Source organism: Sebastes umbrosus, chromosome 1, assembly GCF_015220745.1.
Source record: "Sebastes umbrosus isolate fSebUmb1 chromosome 1, fSebUmb1.pri, whole genome shotgun sequence".
NCBI classification, from domain to species: domain Eukaryota; kingdom Metazoa; phylum Chordata; class Actinopteri; order Perciformes; family Sebastidae; genus Sebastes; species Sebastes umbrosus.
The window spans coordinates 39,168,543-39,188,655 of NC_051269.1; the positions used below are offsets into that span (position 1 = coordinate 39,168,543).

Here is a 20,113-nt window from a genome sequence, read left to right on the forward strand (position 1 = left end):
CGCTCGCAGCCCCTCATCTATCTGCTTGACATGTGCTTCCTTGTTTGTTTTCTCTCGCCTGCTAGACGCGGGGCCGATGATATTGAGCTGTGTTGACGGCGCTCCTCCATTCGTGCCAGATGAATCAATCACTCCGGCGCGCGCCGCAGCCCCCCCGTTTAGCGCCGACAGACTCTTTTCCACTTCAATCAATGCTTTAGGAAGAGGTTAGTGCTTTTCCTTCTGTTTATTAGGAAAAGAAAAGCTCCCTAAAAGTAGCTCCGAAACCACTTTGTCTGAGAGATATACAACCATGGACGATGACAAATGTTTGTCAGCTCCCTGGAAGGACATAACTGATGGTTTATTGGAGCCCAACATGGACATGTATTGACTGAATTTGATAATATGGGTATTAGGGCTGTCCCAAATAAAACATTTTTTAGGCTTTGCGGCTTCCGTGACAAATATTTGAAGGAATTCGAAGCTTCGCGGAGCGGCGTTGCGCGGCAGGCTGACATGTTCTTCTGTCCGTCTCCATATCCCCCGTTTGATAACTAATAATAATATTAATCTTGAATAACAATAATGTGGGATTATTCCTTATTTCATCGGCTATTTTGGGATTTATACATTATTATTACATACTTATATATATAAAAAACAAGGCAAAAGTGAGCATGGCTCACATACCCCCACTCACTGCTTGACCCCTACTGAAGTAGGACCAAAGGTTTTGCCCTTTAAGAACTAATGGAATTAGTCTATTCAGCACGTCTAGCTCGTTATTAGCTCACCTTCCTCAAGTCCAGGATGCCCAAAATTGTTGAAATTTTGGATTTCTAACCCCCAAAAGGCACAACTAGACCACGCTGTCAACCAGCATACCTAATTTGAAGTTCCTAAGTTAAATAGTTTCCGAGTTCTGCTCCGGAAATGAAAGTGTGACACGCGAACGGACGGATGGAAGGACACTGCGAGCGCTATATACCCCCAACCACGTTGTCGCAGGTATAATAAAAAAAACATATTCAAAACGAAGCATTCGGGTTGGCCCTAATATGGTAATATACTGCACATGGTATATACTTCTACACTAGTAAAATGTCTAGTTCACAAACTCTGTTGAATCACTTTGAATAATTAAAAAGGAGCAGAAATAATTCATATCAAATCAAACAAAGTATGTTCAGAGAGTTAAAAATATTCTTGTATAGCATGAAGGCAGCTTGGATATAGAGATAACACACGAGACGAGACAGAAGAAAGACGCCTCTAATTCTTCTTCTATCCTCTAATGAAATAAGAAAAGCACTCACACATGCTCATTAAAACAACCACATCAATATGAAGTATTTTAATGAGGCTTAGCAAGTTCATATAATAAAGTCCTTCAGAGGAGAGTTGAAGCTCTAACAATCATATAAAAAAAAGAAGTCATTTAAAAACAAAAGTCACATTTTCTTACATCCCTTAGGCGGAGGAGTTCAACAGTTAAAAGTTCATCAAGTGGCTTTAAGGTTCCACAACATTGTCAATCAGCAGATGAAGTCACTCTCATCCGGATCCTCCCGTGTCTGGACGATGAGCAGAGGGTTTCTGCGAGGACTCGGCTCTAATAAAGTCCCACCGCTGCTGCTGCTCCTCCCAGATGTTGCTTCTGTTTGAGCTGCGGCGCCGTTCGCCTGTGAACACGCTTCGTAGCTGGAGTCTTGAGAGATTTTCAGCTCCTCCGCCATCCGTTCCCCCAGCTCCTGGATCAGCTGTCTGCAGCCCTGTGACGCTGAGGGGAGGGCGTCCACCTTCCTCTCTGCTGAGAAGAGTGTGGGCTCCTGGGGGATGGGAGAGGCAGCCTGGATGGGTTGGGGCTGTAGAGGGTTGTCCTTAGACGTCCCTCCTCCTCCCTCGTTGGATCCGGTGCAGCCTTGCCCTTCAGCCTCAGATTCCTCGCTCTCATCGGACGAGTCGCTGCTGCTGCTGCTGTCACTTTGGGAGTCGGAAGCTCCCTGCTCTTCATCTTCTTCCTCCTCCCCCGCCACCATCGTCGCTGCTGCCTCTAGCTCCTCAAGTTCCAGCTCCAAGTCTTTTTTCCGCAGGGAGGCTTTTTGTAACGTCGCGGCCAAGGCTGACATCTTCTTGGACCTGTGAAGATAAAGAGTGGGAAGTTAGGAAAGCAATTTCACTTTCCTCAATAAACCTGGTGCGTGGCTACGCAGAGAGGGGAAAATAAAAAGAGACATCAAACTTCATCAGTGGTACCCGAGAGAGAGAGAGAGAGAGAGAGAGAGAGAGAGAGAGAGCGAGAGCGACTGACTGATCGACTGGCTCTGCGTACTAAAGACATAACCACAGGATAACCATCTACAAATCTAATACCCATTAACCATATCCCATTCTCATCTGAATGCTAAGTAGACCGCGATTTGCCGAGGCGCGGGGGGCTCAATGAAATATGGAAATATGGATGTTTAATAATGTAGGGAGATGAGCCGCGCTGATACACGGGGCTCGGGCTCTTCTCCTCCCCCACCGCTGCTCTCCCTGCGAGAGGTGATAAGAGAGAGGGATTACAGCGAGAGGCAGACCCCTCCCCCTCCTCCTCCTCCTCCTCCTCCTCCTCCTCGGGTTCGCACATGCAAACACGCGCACACTTTCACCTCGGCATCCCTGAGAGGCTAAGCCAACAGTTTAACGGCTGCAAGAGGAGAGGGATCGGTAACAATCAGAGGAACCTTTCACATCAGAAGAGATTTGATTTTAATATTTTAAAGGATTTTTAAAAATGATTTCAACAGCGGCTGACAGGTCCTGAGAATCTGATGGAAGCCAGAGATCCTTATAGTGGGATTTTTTTTATTTTAAACTGGATAGTTTACCCAACAAATCAGGCTTCAGAGGGAACTAATAGAACAAACACAAACACATTTCAAGAATAAATCCTGCAGGATGGAGGCAGGGTAAACCCCCGAATGGCCCGACAGATTGCAGTTGTGCACAAAGTCTGACTGCAAAACAGTCAACAAGTCTGGGCGGAGAATAGAGCAGTGCAGGGATGACGTATTTTTGTAGGCCAACTAGGAAGTTAGCATTGTCCTGGTTCCATCGACAGAAAGCCGATGGGGTTTCTCCATTGGGTTTTGGAATATTGCAGAAAATAAACTCTGTGGCAAAGAAACGTATTTACACATTTTGTTCATGAGATAATCCTCACAAATGAACACCACTTTTATGATTTTTGAAGCGTGAATGCAATCGGCAGAAGTAAAAAGCTAACATTAGGCTAAAGACGAACTACACCACGGTCGCATGAGCGCGAGTATAAACAACGAGGCTGTAAAGGAGGGCGAGTCATCGCGATGACGTTTAGTAGTCTCATTTAGTCACTTGTTAGCAACCGCCTTTTTAAAGACACGTTAAAGCTTTAAAATTCATGAGTGGGATATTTATTGACGTATTTTATATTGTAGAATAAAACATTAAAATCTCTTAAGCTTGTGTTAATCACAGACTTTATTTCAAGCATCTGACCAAAAACTAGTTCTGTCAATTGATTATAATATTTAATTGCGATTGATCACATGGTTGTCCATGATTCAAATTAATCAAAAAAAAAAATTATCTTTTCAAAATGTACCTTAAAGGGAGATATGTCAAGTATTTAATACTCTTATCAACATGGAAGTGGGCAAATATGCTGCTTTATGCAAATGTATGTATATATTTATTATTGGAAATCAATTAACAACACAAAACAATGACACATATTGTCCAGAAACCCTCACAGGTACTGCATTTAGCATATAAAATATGCTCAAATCATAACATGGCAAACTGCAGCCCAACAGGCAACAACAGCTGTCAGTGTGTCAGTGTGCTGACTTGACTGACTTTCATTTTCATTCACATATCTTGAGGTCAGAGGTCAAGGGACCCCTTTGAAAATGGCCATGACAATTTTTCCTCGCCGAAATTTAGCGTAAATTTGGAGTTATTTAACCTCCTTCACGACAAGCCAGTATGACATGGTTGGTACCAATGGATTCCTTACGCTTTTCTTCACTCTAGCTTTAAAATTGAGCCCGCTACAACCTAAAAATCGCAAGTGGCATTGATTGAATTGAAGAAAATAATGACGTTAAAACAAATTTGCATTAACATGTTATTATGGCGTTAACTTTGACTGCTCTACTATGTATATATTTGTCACATTATGTTTTACAAAGTTAGAAAACCAATATAGAAGTCAAGCCTGATCCCAGTCACTTCCACACAGTGAGGCAGACAGATTATTAATTAAACATTGCTATCGGCCGATACCCAAAGCCCAGGTATCGCTATCGGTATCGGGAATGAAAAAGTCGGATCGGTGCATCCCTACTGCAGAGGGGACTAATAGAACGAACAGAAGCACATTTTGAGAATAAATCCTGCAGACTGGAAGCAGGGTAAGCCCCCGAATGGCCCGACAGATTGCACAAAGTCTGACTGCAATACAGTCAATAAAAGTCTGGACAGAGAATGTCTCCACGCTGCAGCTGAATGTCTCCACAGATCGAGATTAAGAGAACGCCCTCATAAAGCAGTACATTAAACAATGCCCCCCCCACCCCCCGTCCTAAAGCTTCAGTTTTATAGTTGTGTCGCCACAGAAGACATAACAGACTCCTTGAAGAGAGAGAAGGTGTTTTATTGCTGATGAATGTCCTCCTACAAGGCCCCCTGTTTGTGTAGAGAGCCATCAGATTGTTGGGAGGCCCCCGCCTGCACATTATTCACGCTGGGAATGCCCGCCACGCTGCCAAAAACTTAAGTGGTTGCTATTCGTCCCCCAGCGCGGTTAGGGCGTGTGTGCCGCCCCTATTGCCATGGTGATTACAAGGTGACCTCTGCGGGTCACTGCGATTCAGACTATGTCCATTCAGGGTGGGATAAAGTGTGTGTGTGTGTGTGTGTGTGTGTGTGTGTGTGTGTGTGGAGTGGCTACTCTTCCGCAGCCATTCACATTTTCACACTGAGCTCCCGGTGCCCTCTCTGGCCCAATTAACCCACTGCTGAGCACCAGGACGGCTCCTCATTACCGTCGCAGCCCTAATGAGCTCCCCATTCTGGCGAGTAAAGTGTTTATGGAAGCAGCGTGCAGGGGCTGTGTATTCATTTAAGACCTCAGGAGGGACTATGTAAACAGATCTTATAGTCGAGCACACGGAGAAAAGGAATAATCTGGGGGGGGATGTGGGAAAGGAGGAGGATGCCCATTCTCACACGCACCTTAATCCAAAAAATGTTTTGGCAGTTTTCTCGGTCACAACGTGGCAGAATTTTGAAAACAGTAGCCAAAGTCGATTTTTTTTCCAGCTAAGATGCTCGGGCAGCTTGCCAGCTCAGAGTGGAGAAAAAAAAAATTCTTGAAAAGTCTTCCCCTGTGGTTTCAGTCACGGTGCTGTGAGTGCGGCTGAAATACATGATATTCTCAAGCTACGGAATCAGTAAATCCGATCAAATAAAACCCACAAAATACTTTAAAGAAAAAAGTATATTGAGGAGGAATTTTATTGCTTCTTGCATTAAAGGATAAATATTTATCCTTTAATGCATTTCATTGATCCCACTGACAAGTATCGTTTGTGTAGCTAAAGCCTGATATAACCATAGAGCTCCTATTAAAAACACATCAGTGAGCCACACTGTTGCGCTGGGTGACATGTTCCTTCATTACCACAGTGCCCAGCTGTTATAGGACATAATTTAGCCTGATTTAACAATATAAATACATTTAATTGACCTGTTTTTAATGATTTACGTCTTCAGTAGGAAGGCTGAGTGCCACAGACAGGGGAGGGAAGCGATCATTGAGATGAAAGACAAAATAATTGCTGCCGTGATCACTTTAAAGAGTTGTAAAATCCTCTCTGATAGTGTTACAGTATAGACCGCTGTGCAACGTTTTAGCATTGGAGAATTCTTCAGATTCCCGGCGCTCAAACTGGACTTGGATTGTATTTCATGTTCACTGGTACTTGAAGCAACACGATTTGATTTTCTTTCACCACTAGTCAGCAAGCAACAGTTTACCATATTCATTGTCATCCTTTAGTGTGTAAAGCTTTGATTCTCTGCCTGAACCCCATTGGGCCCAAACCCCAGTAATTTCTCAAAATTTCCTCGGGCTTGAATCGGGTCGGAATTGCACCACAACCCTGTTGTTGTTTATTGAATGCAGACCTCATAGTCTGTGATATGACAGTTTTTGGGCTGTGCTGAACATATTTTTTCTTTTATTACAGTGGAAATTCAGATTTTTAATCTGGCTAGGGCCCAAAACTGCTGCCATAGTTCGGACTTGGACAGAAACTATGCAAGTAAATGTAGGGTCTGGCCTGGTAGGGAAAGTCATTAGTTTTCCAGGTATTTAGTCATGAACCAAAGAAACTGAATTTTTGACCTGACGATGGCGCTAGATCAAAAGTTAAGAGAACACCAAAAACATTACAATTTATCCTGAGGGGGAGAATGAATGTCTGCACCAAATTTAATGGCAATGCATCACCCAATAGTTGTCAAGACATTTCGGTCAAAACATCAAACGTGAACCTCATGGTGGCGCTAGAGAAAAAGTCAGAGGATTAACAAACTCATTATGATGCATTCTCTGGGGACCACGGATATCTGTACCAAATTTCACGCCAATGCATCCAATAGTTGTTGAGATATTTCAGTCTGAACTGACCAACATTGCCATCCCTCGACCATGGAAGTGAGTCTGCTTAACGTCTGTGCAGGGGATGCTAATTTTCCAATTCATACAGCAGCACATAAATGTACCACACTGGCAGACTTTCCAAATCAATCTGCGCATTATAAATTAAACACGAGTACTGGAGACACCTTGCTTCATCTCTATACACAATTGTCTGAAGATGTGAACGACAAAAAAACACTGCATTCTCTGGAGTCCAGTTATTCTGTGGTCTCCGTGTGTGAAAGCCACTAAAGACAGGCACATCTTTTTTTAAACAATGACAAATGGTCTTTTCCCACAGTGACTACAGGATATCAAGACATTAAAATGTAACCATCGACTAATGATGGCGAGTGTGCGCAGGCTGTATGGAGCCTGTTTAGGTCCCGGGCTCTATAAAAGCCACGTGAGAGCATCCTGTAGCGAGGCTGGGGCAGAAGAGCCTCCTGCAGCACAGCCACTTCAAAGACTGCCCCGTATTCTCTCTCTCCCCCCGTGGGAAGTCATTATTGAGTTAGCATTGGGGAGAGGCGCGCTTGTTTTCTCTCCCCTCCTTTGCTCTGTGGTTGGAGAAGCTCGGCCTGCGGTGAATACAAAGGCTGTGTCCAGAAGGGGGGAGGGATAATGTTGTACACAATCCAGTCATTACTACACCGCTGTTGTGGCTTGCCTTCATTAAACTGAGGAGGAGAGGCTTTTTCAAGGTTGGAAAACTTCTGGCGAGACAAAGACGCCTCCATCTGCCAAAGTCTTTAGATGAGAATGGGATGTGTGCGTGTGTGTGTGTGTGTGTGTGTGTGTGTGGAAGAGCCGAGCTGAATTACAATCTGACATTTCTTTCATCGGGCTCGTGTTCATTGAAAGAGCAACTCATTCAGCACGTCTGCGCTCTTGAAAACATCGCAGATAAAGCTCGTCCTCAGATGTATAAATCTGTGTAATATGAGCAGCAGATTTCCTCAGTGTAACACTGCATCCTTCACTAGCCGAGGGGGATAAAAGCCGACGCTGGGAGATGTGATCCGTCACTGTGACTGAACACTGGAAGGGTCTGAGGCATTGGATGCCACTTCGATTCCAGAAATGAGAAACACAGATGTATTTATTCAACACGCCAGTGTTCCAGTTCAGACTTACAGCCGCCAATGAAAAGACTTATTGCACTGTACAAACACTAATTCGTCATAAATATCTGTTGACTGTCAGGCACAGGTATGGATGTTTTTTTTTTTACAACCTGGGTTTGCAGCTTCAAGGCCTTAACACAACGGGGGACGTGACCAATAAATGATGCACAAAATACTCGCCTGCATGTCTAGGGCTTTTGTTGTAAAAGGTAAGAAGGGTGGATCTGGTCTGCGTTGCCTTTGTCAAGGTTGAAAGGAGTAATAAAGTTTTGCCGTCTTGGTTCGGATTACAGAGTGGAGCCTGCGTGTTGCCGTTTCATAAATGTAGGTGCAACTCAACCCGTTCCACACAACGTTGATTGGTTGATGCCTTTATTCGCGGTGTGAAAGCTCAGAAAAATCGACCATGTTCCGGGAAAACTTTGCTTTTTCGACGCCTAATATTTGCGTTCTTTGTGAAAGAAGGACAAAAATAACAGTTCAAAAATGCGAGAATTAATAGCACTAAAGAAAAACGTGTAAAATCCTTTAAATGTTATTCCTATCACTTATGATAGGATGATAGATGATTCATGATAAAACGTCAACAATTTAATGACAGACCTTTAAAGGTAGAGTGTGTAGGATTTAATGGCATCAAGCGACGTGGTTGCAGATTGCAATTTGCAGACTTACTTGGCCTTACCGTACTTACAGCAGTTGTGCAAGCACAGTGTTTTTAGCAGCAGCTACCGGCGTGGCTCTGGGAATGGCAATCTTACATGGACGGTCCAACATCATTTTTGAATAAAATGTCTCGACATCTATTGGACGGATTGCCATGAAATATTCTACAGACATTCGTGTTCCCCTCGGGGTGAATTGTAATAACTTTTTCGATCCATGTTCAGCCATGTTCCCACATCTCAACTATTACCATAACCAAGAGAAAGAATGAACAAATCTACAAAAATAAGACTCAGTTTTGTATTTTAAAAAATGTATTTTCCTGTAAGGCTTTGGGTGTGGTGGAGCACACGAAGAAGAAATGTGGACGGATTCTTAAAAAGACAGTTTCTGTTATATGTCCCACATCATCATTTAAGTTTAAAGGTCAAGTTGAAAATTGTATCTACAGTATCTTCACCATAGCAGGCTTTTGTTTGGTTTCTGTTCAAACAATTCATAGCCCTCAGGCTTGGATTTGTGTGGGTTTCTTTTTTTTAAACATTGCAGTTTCTACTGTTGGGATCTTTACTACAAACTATATTCAGCTCATCTGTTTTTACTGTCTCCTCTAACCTTTTGATTTATGTAATCCCTCAGACATTAAAGCCCTGAAACTGTATTAATAGCTGTTCGGCGTGTCTGTTTTATATTCAACTGTTAATATCTCGTTTATATCTCTGAAAGGGACAGGAATTATGATGTTAGGAGCAGCTGTTTAATCAGCATCTGTTCAGACAGAAGAAATCCCTTCACTGTAATCGATTGTAATAACTGGAGTGGGCACTCCAAAACTGGATGGAGGAAATTATGCAAACACAGTGTGCAAGTCTGTGTTTAAGATGAGCCTGTGTACTCAAGACAAAAAAGCTGGAGTGGGCCTCACGCTGGGAGGAAATCTGTACTACTTATCCCTGTTAGCTGGGAGACATTTGCATCTTTGTTCTCCCCAGCGGGGGCCTTTAGGATCTCCTTCAGAGCCGCGGCTAACATCTGATAGAGCCGCTCCATTATCCGTTTCAAAGCCCCCAGGACGGGGCATTTGACAGTTGTGTGTGACGCTGCCTGGTGGTTCCCATCAAACATCTGGTTGTCACATAAACCACAACATAAGGAAGCTGCCAGGCTTGGCTACGGGACAATTCAACCATTTTCTCCCAGCATCACACCACAGAAGTAGCCTGCGAACACCTAATTTTAATTCTCAAAGAAAAGCCCCCGAGCACAAGTAAAATGAAAACACCTATTACGCCGAGTAGCCGAAGGGAAAATCTGTGTCATAAGTGCCTTGAGCTTTACAAAGAGGTGTACTGAGGTGAATTGGGCAGCCATGCACGACAGGGGGGGATGGGTGTTAACACCACGCCACCATGCACAAGTGCATTCCCAAGGCGTTTGACCGCAGGTCTTCGCCGACATGCTGACCCCGTAATTGACCCCGTTGTCCCAGTTGTTGGAGCTCCAGATGCTATTCCCCGCGGGGGAGCTGCTGTCAGAGCTGCCGACTCTCCGCCAGCGGCCATTGTCGTGCAAACAATGCTGAGGACGAATGAGAAGAGGGAGGAGGAGGAGGAGGAGGAGGAGGAGGAGGAGAGCGTGTAGAAATCCTGAGGGCGGCTTCATCCTCCAGGATGGTTTCGGAAAAAAAGAATGTCTACAACTTGTTTTTTTGGCAGCTTCCTTTGTTGTTTTCATGCAGTGCTGCACACATTTGTTCCTCCGTTGTACTTCCTTTCTTCAGTGAAAACAACACCCATTGTTTTTTTTTTTTGGGCGACTGCTCACTTCACACCTCCCATTCACAACTATTTGAGTCCATTCAGCTGTTATGGTGCGAGGCTCGGTTTATCCCTCAACCATTTCTTGTCAATTTTACAGTCTCTGGAGCAATGTGCGATTTTCCAACACCCACATCTAAAAGGCCCAGACACACCAAACACACATCAGAGAGCTAGCGATGACAAAGGCCGCCTGTTGTGTCGCCTTACGTCGCCTTTGTCTTGGCCAAAAAGTTGCACTCGAATTTCGGTCAATTCAGCATGCAAGCCAACGAAAAACGTGCCAATTGGCCGCCAAGACATAGGCGACGTAACAGTCGGTCTTCATCGTCGCTAATTCTTTGATGTCGGCTTTGTGTGTCTGGGCCTTCACTTGTTTGCTTGCTTCGCTCACTTCCGTTTTTCTTCTGATTCATTTAAGCTGAACAGCCAATCAGAGTGATTTCTCTCACCAACGGGCTCCGCCGACGATTCAACATGCTGAATCAGCCAAAAAGCCTCTGACAAGGGCAGACTAGTGCCAACGGTGCAGGACAAAAAATTAAGCCGATAGACGCCCACCGACGGCCCAAAATGTGTGCGTCAGGGCCTTTATAGACGAGTTACAGATTCACTCCACGAAAGAGAGAAAAAAAACACACGTACATAGAACCAGTTTTTTCCTTTTCCACTAATGACTTCATATGGAAACATGAATCTCACCTCACTTCCCTCCTCTTACACGAACCCTGGAGCACCTCACTTGTATGCTGCCATGTTTTTTTTCCCCCTTCTAGAATCTAATTGACCCAATTAATATGGGGTTGTTAGGTGGTTTCAAGTGAAGCGGCGGTGAAAAAAAGGGAAGTTGTAGTCCTTCTGATTTAACTGGAGGTGCTGCAACACGACACCGGGCTTATAAGCTTTGTCTGTGCTGGCTGCCGTGAATCTGCGTTGGCCTCTCTCCAAGCTTTTTGGATAAAGGGAGAGACGACGGAGAGAGAGAGAAAGTGAGGCGACTTCTCTTCGCAGTCCAGCAGCTCTGCAGGGGACTTTGGCATCTGAGGATCTCCAAACGCATGCCCTGAAACTAATAGACTGGAGACTGCAGCGCTGCTCCATTTGAAAAGAATACTCTCTGCTAGCAATAATTGGGATAAGTTAAAACAAGTTTCCATCAAGGGAATGTGTGTTAAAGTCTGGAACAATGACCACTGCGGCGAAAAACAAAGTGAAAACAATGTGAAGAGCAATTTGCTTCGAGGTTGCACTCTTGATTTCAATGCGCGGGGTTGTGCTCGGTGTGTCAGAGTAAAGGGGAGCGCCTGCCCCGAGGCTTAAATCACAGTGAAGTCTTTACGAGGTTGTAAATTTGAGACCGATGTCTCGGCAGTCGGAGGAACTTTAGGAGTAGAAATGCATGTGGGACAGTGAGGAGATTAAATAAATCAACCCAGCCAACAAACATCCATTAATCGCCACGTCCATCACGCGCAGCCCGATCGCGTCTGCCTCGGCGGCTGCCGCGGAGTGACAAGATACAGGGATTGCACCGGGGGTATAGATTACATCTCATCTTACCGCTCGGCTCCCAGAGGCGACTCACTTAGCGGAGGATGACAAATCCCGTGCGAGCAGGGGAATATCTTGCACTGAAGAAAGCAACGCCTACGCTATCTGTCATCAAACCTGTCAGACGACACAAAAGGGGCCGCCACAACAAACCGGATACATGACGGGCGGAGGTTGGTCTGTGGAAACCGCGTTCGCTCCCAAACCTCAGAGAACACGCCTCGCTCTCTCCTGCGCTGCTTTGCATTTTGACTGCAGGCTCCTTTTAATGTCACACTCCCAACACGGGAACAGTTTCAGAAACCACAAGTGAAGACTGCATGGAAGACCCGTACTGAAACTGAACTGGTTGCTCTTTAAAGTGGTTGGAGATAGAAGTGGGTTTTATTACATGACAGCTTATATTAGAGGATTAAAAAAAAAAAGCGAACTTCTTCCTTTATTGACAGGCAAAAAAAAAAAACAGAAAAAGGAAATGTAACAATTCAATCACAGGTCGCTGCTGCGAGAGCGCGAGCTAATCCATTTAATGATCGATGCAGGGTGAAGTAGGAGTCAGCATGTTAGGTCAAGCTGACATTTAGTTCCAGTGTACAGCGGAGGAGCGGAGAGGAGGAAGAGCAGGGAGGGGAGGCAGCGCTCCTCCGGAAAGAAGAGACTGATTGAGTCTTTCAGTGACTTGACAGAAGCTCCGTGTGCTAACAGTAAGATCCCTCTATCTTACTGTGTTGCACCCTTTAAAAAAAGTGCAATTGTGTCTTCTAAGAAAGACAGCTTTCCCACCCATTAAAAGGTATAATATGTAACTTTTCCGCATTGAAATGTCTAAAAAAACGACTAGACCTATGTTATATATTTTGGTCGCCTGTCAATGGCGTCATATCCCCTTTGTGCATGCATCAGCGTTGTGGTTGTCTGCCAGAAGCTGTCATAAATGGACTTTTTATCCAGTTTTAAGTTACATTTTTACAATGTTTTTAACCATATATTTTAACCGGATGAAGGAAATCGGGCAACATCCACACTACTAATGTCTTCGTACACACAAGCGTTTTAGCACCGTTTTTGGAATAATCTCCGTCCATACTAACACGCCCGAAAATGCATTTGACATGACCGTTCACATACACATGTGTGTGCCGGTGTAAACAGAAGGTGGTTGGAAAATACAACGGATTATTATCCTATAGTAAAAGGTCTTGTTTGATACTTAAGATCTTCCTCTATCTTTCCCACACGCACTATTACTATAGTATATACTTGTGTCTTGCTCTATTGCTCTCTCCGTCTTTTGTTACAGTACGTATCCACAGGATCTGTCCTTTCCACGCTTCCCATTCATTGTCTATGTAAGCAGCCGTGCAATGCATTCTGGTAGCGTAGCGGCGCGTTTGGAGAGACGGACCGTCACGTTGCCTGCTCCTCATTTTCATAAAGTTGAGGTCTAGGCTACTTCATGCAAATTAGGGGCGTCCAGCACGACTCTGGAAACTCCCAAAAAACTTTTAAACTAACCGTTGTCGATTCAAAATGAAGACAGATTCAGCAAATGCACGGTTTATTTCTAACATCAAATCTTTTCAGAAACACATTTCGCTGAACTGTTTTCGTAATATACGAGAAATACGTTTCCAGACGAGCCGCCATATTGGTTTCGGTTTGAAATCAAAGAATGTATATTGCCAAGAAGTGAAAGTCAATTGTTCGTTCCATTGCAACACCAGCGGCCAGCTGCAAAGGTATGCCATTTTGGACTGAAAGCGACTACCGGACGGCAGTAAAACATCCGAAATGGCCTGTGTTGAACAATAAAATATTATAAATATAATAAGCTTTTTCAGTCCAAAATGGCGGCAGCGGCTGTTATCAAAAAAAATCTGGAGATTCATCTCTTTGCTTCTATACTCTTTGGCTGGGAGCAGCAGCCAAAGAGTGAAAGCGTTCGTCCAATCAGGTGGTGCCTAGAGGCTATCCCTCGCGGCATCCAAAAATGTCCATGTACCATTATTGTTTTTAGGGGAGACCCCTAGTGGCAGAAAATGACATATTGTGCATTTAAGATTCCTGCACCCGTAGCATTTTTAAAAGCACAATTCAAGACTTCTGTTGGAAAAATGTAGAAATGAGAATGTGAGGAGGAGGAGAGGGAGGAAGGGGGGGGGGCACTAAATCCCTGCAGACCTTTTATCGTGTCTGCATCTGGGCGCCGAGCCTACAACATCAGGCACACATTTTTCAACTGGGCTTTTTCCAGACGAGCACACCACTTGGCTGAACCCTGGCCAAGAGTAAAACAGAGCTCATTACTGAGCAATGTGCTCGCAGGCTTCACATTTGAAATGTGTAAGTAATTGTAGAACATGTAGTCGTAGGAGGAGAGAGAGCCATCGAACCTATATCATATGGAGAAGAAAAGGGCAGATTTTGTGTGTTTGGCTTGTGATGCTGGATGGTGAAAAGCTTCACACGCATGTGTGCTCTTAAAAGTTTCATACGGAGTGAATCTGCTGAGTGACTCTTTTAAAACTCACTGATGGTACTTTTGACGCATGATAATGGAGACAACGGAGATTGCATCTCTCTCGCTGGCTCGGTCACTGAATTGGACCTGCTGTGACAAATGACTCGTCTAATCCTCTCCTCTCTAAAGCGCTGATGCATCATGGGGGCTGAGTGGCACTGAAAGTAATTCTCTGAAGATGAAGGTCTCTGAGGTGTGTGCACATGGGTTTATTTGTGTGTGTGTTGTTGGACTCACTTGACCCTCTGGATCCAGATGCAGTAGTCGGTGATGTACAGATCGTTCAGTATGTAGGCCGGCTCGTTCTCTCGGAACACTTTGTGAATATCCAGCAGGCATTTGAGGACACAGGCTTTCCCTGGGCACAGCAAACACACACCGTAGCAGGCAAATGGAAAAACAGTGTTATTCGCGCTCGGTATTAAGGATGACAATGCACTCCAGCTGCTGGCAGAGACGCAGCGTGCATCTAAAGGCTCGCAGTCATTGTTCCATACATAAAAGCCGAGGTATACGAGATCAGAGGAAAATCCCAGCGAGCTGCAGAGTAATTTGATCCGTGCGGTTTAAGAAGAGTTCCTGGTTAAGACGTGGTACGTCTGAGACAAAAAGAGCCAAAGAAGACAAACTCTATTTTTGGCACTCGATCTGTCAATTTAATGGTGGCTCTGCTCAGACTTTCTGTCAAAAATGTGTTCGCCTTGATCTGTTGAAAATAGCGCTGAATGTTTCTGATGATTTTTCCACTTGACAGCTATTCAAGTCTGCCCATGCTGCATCATTATGGCGCTGATCTGAATCGTTGTGATCTGACAAACATAATGGTCTGATTATTATTTTTTATTATTAAATCCTGCAAGGTAATTAACTGTACATGGCATTAAGTCCAATATAGGTCACTTAACTACACAGCTTGAAGCTTTAAAATGTCTCCGTCGTTGTCTAGCAACTCATGAAGATGAAGATAATTCCCTAAAAATCTTGTCTGGTCTTAAACGAATGAGTGTCAACTTGTCAAAGCTTTCTAGCCCCGAGGGAGCCGAGCAAACAAGAGCGTATAACACAGCTGCAATCTTATTGTGACGATTCCTAGGTATGGATTCGCCACCCACTCTGACTCACAGCTTAAGCGTTTAAACTATTCCAGTAGATTTAATTTTGCCACTTCTCAAAAACCTGCTTAGAATTGGCATGTCGTGATGTAATGAAATATGGACACAGCTACAGACAAATGTGATACTGCTTGGCTCATGCTCAAACAGAACCGTTTGTTCCCCCATCCTGAATGCAAATGTCTCCTGCTTAAAGAAGGTGTATTTTATGAAACTACATTTTTGATGCTTTCAGCACCAAAAAAAACAAAATTCCATTCACCTCCATGGGATTGGGTTGGAGGCGGCAGAAAAATCAAGATACATCTCTCAAAACTTTGGCACATAAAACTGCAGCTATCTGCAGAGTTCTTGTGGTCCAAAAAGGGGCTTTTGAGGAAATCTGTGCTCATTGGTGACGTGGGTGAGCCGATGTCGTAACAACTTAGAAAAACAGATACAGCTTATAGTTTTGTTGACGTTATGTCAGAGACGTGTATGTATTGTGTTGCAGAGATATCTACTGAAATGAGCGTGCTAACCAGCTAGCCCCGGCCCGTGCTGTCTTGTTATACCACTTGAAGGGACTCTATGTAACAATGAGAAATTGCTTGTTAACAGTGACACCTGTGGCCATAAAGTCAACGACAGTCAGCGTCCTGTTGCTCGCCCCTGTGCTTGTGTTTGTGTTGAGTCTGAGTTGTGGTGGGGGTTGGTCATATGTTGGCGTTAGCGGACTCCATTTCCAACCAAACGTTAGCTATGGTTGCACATTGTTGGCCATGTAGCGGAGCTGAAAATAAAAGGCACTCTGAAGCACGCATGACGTCACATCCGTTGGATTTTCCTGGAAAAAAAACGTCCTGCATTTTTCACATTAAAATCAGTCTACAGGCTGATGGAGAAAACCCAGAAAGTCATGGAAGGTCTTGTTTTTTACGTTCGGTTACAACTTGTTTAAAAAACGTTTAAATGTGTAAAAACTTACATACAGTTCCTTTAAACCTCTAGAGGTGATAGTGAGTCACTGTAGCGTCTAGCCTGCTCTCAGTCCAACATTAGAGGACGAAGAAGTAGAGCTGCCCTGAGGGCTTGTCAATCACGTTGAAGGTACATGCTCCATGCACGTTTTGATAGTTTCTTTATTGGATTAAATCTGACTTTCAGTTAGCAGTTAGCTTGAATTCAGCCAGCGGGGCAAACCCCAGCACCAGGAGTCTGATCTTGGTGACCTTCTCGACTCCTCGCCGGATCCGCAAACTTTCTGTTGCTGATGTTACACAGCTTAAACCCAGTGCTCCACCATCCCGCTGTGACTCCCGCTGCTGTAGTTTCTGCCACTTTGGATTTAATCCAATAAACAAACTATTAAAACGTACCATACAGCCCCCCGGTTAGTGTCACAGTAAACACAAAGATGGCTAACGTGAACTATAGGCCGACGCCACACGTGAATATCATAAGACACCAGCGTTATTTTGACCGGCTCTCAGAGTTTCAGCAGTTTGGCAATTTTGCATATTCTTGCTCTGCTGTTAGTTAGTCGTTGGCTTTTGTATTTTCATAACTGATGACTCTAAATTCAAATTATATGGTCCCAGTAGTAAAGATAAAATACTGCCTATGGAGCAGGTGGCCAGATCTTACACAGTGCATGCTTAAGCTAAGTTAATGTGGATTTTGTGTGCACAGGATTCCTTGTGGTATCTTTCAGCATGTGATTGCAATTAGTTACAGAAGCTTAATAACTATGTAAATAAATCTTCTGCCAACCAAAGTATGTAAACTATCAAACATGTTTAACCGTGGGAGCTTTTTGTTACGCTGCATGTGACATGGTTTATGGTCGACACCTGCACTTTGGAAACATGTTCATTGATCGTTTTAGCTTTCAGCACCACACACACATCACACAGAACCTCAATTTGTTATTCTGACAAATGACTTTTCCCTGAAGCCCACAGCGAGCCAAACCGCCACAACACTTCTCCCTCCAATCGGGCGTATAAATAGCGCTATGATGTGGCCGACAGTCCTCCGAGGGCGAAGAGAAAATGCTCCTCGGCACCTCCGCAGAGCCGGTTGGCATTGTCCAGAGACATTCCAGCCCAATCAAAATAAACTGCGCACTCCCAGCGAGGAAAACCTTAAACAAACATTTGGTTCTCGTTTAAGCATGGGATCGTACGCAGGGAACTCTGCCCTCAAATTCAGGACTTGGATCATGTTTAGGCAAAAACACACACTCGCTTCCAAGAGTTGACTTATTTCACAGAAAAGATTCATGAGCTGTTTGTAGAAAATCAGGGCCAAAGGTTGCTCTCAGTTCAACACTGATATTGTTGGTGAGATGCCCAAGAGAGCTGAGCAAGGTGTGTTAATTTGGTAAAAGCAGGTTATCCAGTAATTATAACAGCAATTATTTCATAGCTGCTGAATGAGCAGGCTTGCATAGATGTAGCAGTGGGTGTGAAGTGGACCAAAAACAAAGCCTGCTGTGTCTTCTGGACAAAAATGCAGAAATTCCAAAAACTACAGAGGCAGCACAGTGATAGTTGTTTCACCCCATTTCATGCTTTATTTCCATTTCAATTGGTACGTCAAGATTAATGTTCCTCCAGCTTGGAATCTATATCTTATTATAGAAAAACTGCAATTACCGCCTCATGGGTGTTTTCCTCCAACAACCAGTCAAGTTGCAGTTTACATTCATGTCTGTCCAAAATGTTGCCACTTCATCATTTTGTCCTATTAGACATTTGTGTAAAATTGTCATAATTAGCATATGAACTCTGTTTTGTGAGGTCACAGTGACCTTTGACCATCAAAACTCATCCTTGAGTCCAAGTGGACATTTGTGCCAAATTTGAAAAAGTTCGCTCAAGGCGTTCCTGAGATATCACCAGAATGGGACGGACATAAAGTCACAGTGACCTTTGACCTTTGACCACCAAAATCGAACCAGTTCAGCCTTGAGTCCAAGTGGACATTTGTGCCAAATTTGAGGAAATTCCCTGCAGGTGTTCCTGAGATATCGTGTTCACGAGAATGGACCGGACAGATGTATTGGACGGACGGACAACCCGAAAACATAATGCCTCCAGCCAAGGCTGTCGCCGGCGCGGAGGCATAAATACATAAATGATACATATCTCACGTGACACTCGGACCCCCGTTGATGTCATTTTTCAGTCTCACAAACTGGATCAACACAGAACGTTAACGTTAGGTTCTATCCAATCTCTCTGTTGTCCGTGCGATGTTTCTGATTCTTACATAGAGTCCCTTGAAGACACAGATCTCTTCTTTACATTTAAACATATAACAGTATGTCTTTTTTTATTATCGGAAAGCTATCGAACAAGGTTATCCACAATTCCAATACTTTTGCTCCGAAATAAATATGCAAATGAGGTGATTATTTTGTCCTTAAATCTTCATTTGCAATGAAGTTGCAGTCATGTTGTGCCCGCTACCGGTTGAGCAACCGCAGCCTTCTGAGTATCTGGTAGGTAAGTCCCCTCCCCGCTCTCCTCTACCTGCCCAGTAGCTCTTTAGTTACAGCGAGTATTCTCAAGGAGCTCCTCCACTTGCTTCCTGAGGGCTGTTCAAATATTTACCCCCGGATAACATTTCCTCGAAGGGCCCCAACCTGTGCGCCGCCGTTAATGGGTTTGTTTTGCTAATACCTATGAATGTTTGCTTTCACGGCCACTTAAATGAAGTGCCTCAAAACTGGAGCGTGCATTTCCATTTGCTTTATCCTGACAAATTAATTAGTGTGTAAAGTAATGCTGGGAGGAAACACGCCCTCAGACACACGCCAGGCCGAATTACTGCAGTGTTACAGTTCATTAAGGAAAAGCCCTTTCACTCACACTTCCCTAATGCTCGCAAATAATGAATGTTGGGAGTCGTGAGTGAAAAACAAGAGTGATATAATTTCATCCTTATGGCGGAAAGAGTGTTTCGGAGGTAGGAGAAAGAAGGTGAGGGGAAAGAGAGACTCCGACTGCCGTTTCCCTGGCTCTCTTGATCAACTCATCTTCCTACTTAATGAGGCGCGGAAATGCTAATCTGGAGCTTAAAAGGCCTTTAATTTGCTGTCATTTACCAGCGTTAAAATCATCACAAGCTGGATAATCTTGGCCCTCACACATCCTGCGAGTGTGTTTACACTGCTGAGTTTCATCTATCCGTGGGGGCTTTTGATTTAAAGATTACTCCGGGCTTTGAGATATCAAAGTCAACAGTCCGCTCTCGACTAATCCACATTTCGCTCCCAGGAGGAGGTGGGAGTGGGGCCACTCTCTTGTTTGGCTGGAGGAATATTACTCTCAAAACACACAGTGTGCTCATGAGCCACTTTCTCTGAACTCGGTCGGTCCAGCAGGCTGCTTCTGCTCGACAATGCACCGCAAAAAGCACCCTGCTAAAAAAGTCAAGATGTCTTTCTAGTAGGGCTGGGACAATTCACCTATCTCCCAATTCAAGACTGTCACGATGCTTTTTTAACACTAGACCATGGGAAAACGTTGAATAATACACTTCTAGATACTTTTACTTTGGAAAATCTCTAAATTGATCCAGTACAAATGTTGATTTTCAGCATGTATGTAGTC

The 20,113-nt window shown here is 44.1% G+C and overlaps 1 protein-coding gene across 3 annotated transcripts in view; it reads right to left on the reverse strand.

Moving 5' to 3' along the window:
• Nucleotides 1-1,303: 1,303 nt before the first annotated feature.
• Nucleotides 1,304-20,113, reverse strand: part of shq1 (SHQ1, H/ACA ribonucleoprotein assembly factor) — a 40,851-nt gene continuing 22,041 nt past the window's right edge. For all 3 annotated transcript variants that reach the window (XM_037782465.1, XM_037782457.1, XM_037782449.1), the window contains exons 11-12: nucleotides 14,638-14,758; nucleotides 1,304-2,121 (exon numbers count right to left, since the gene is read on the reverse strand). In XM_037782465.1, coding sequence (XP_037638393.1) covers nucleotides 1,518-2,121; nucleotides 14,638-14,758 — 725 coding nt within the window. In that variant the 3' untranslated portion in view covers nucleotides 1,304-1,517. The remainder of the gene's footprint in view (nucleotides 2,122-14,637; nucleotides 14,759-20,113) is intronic.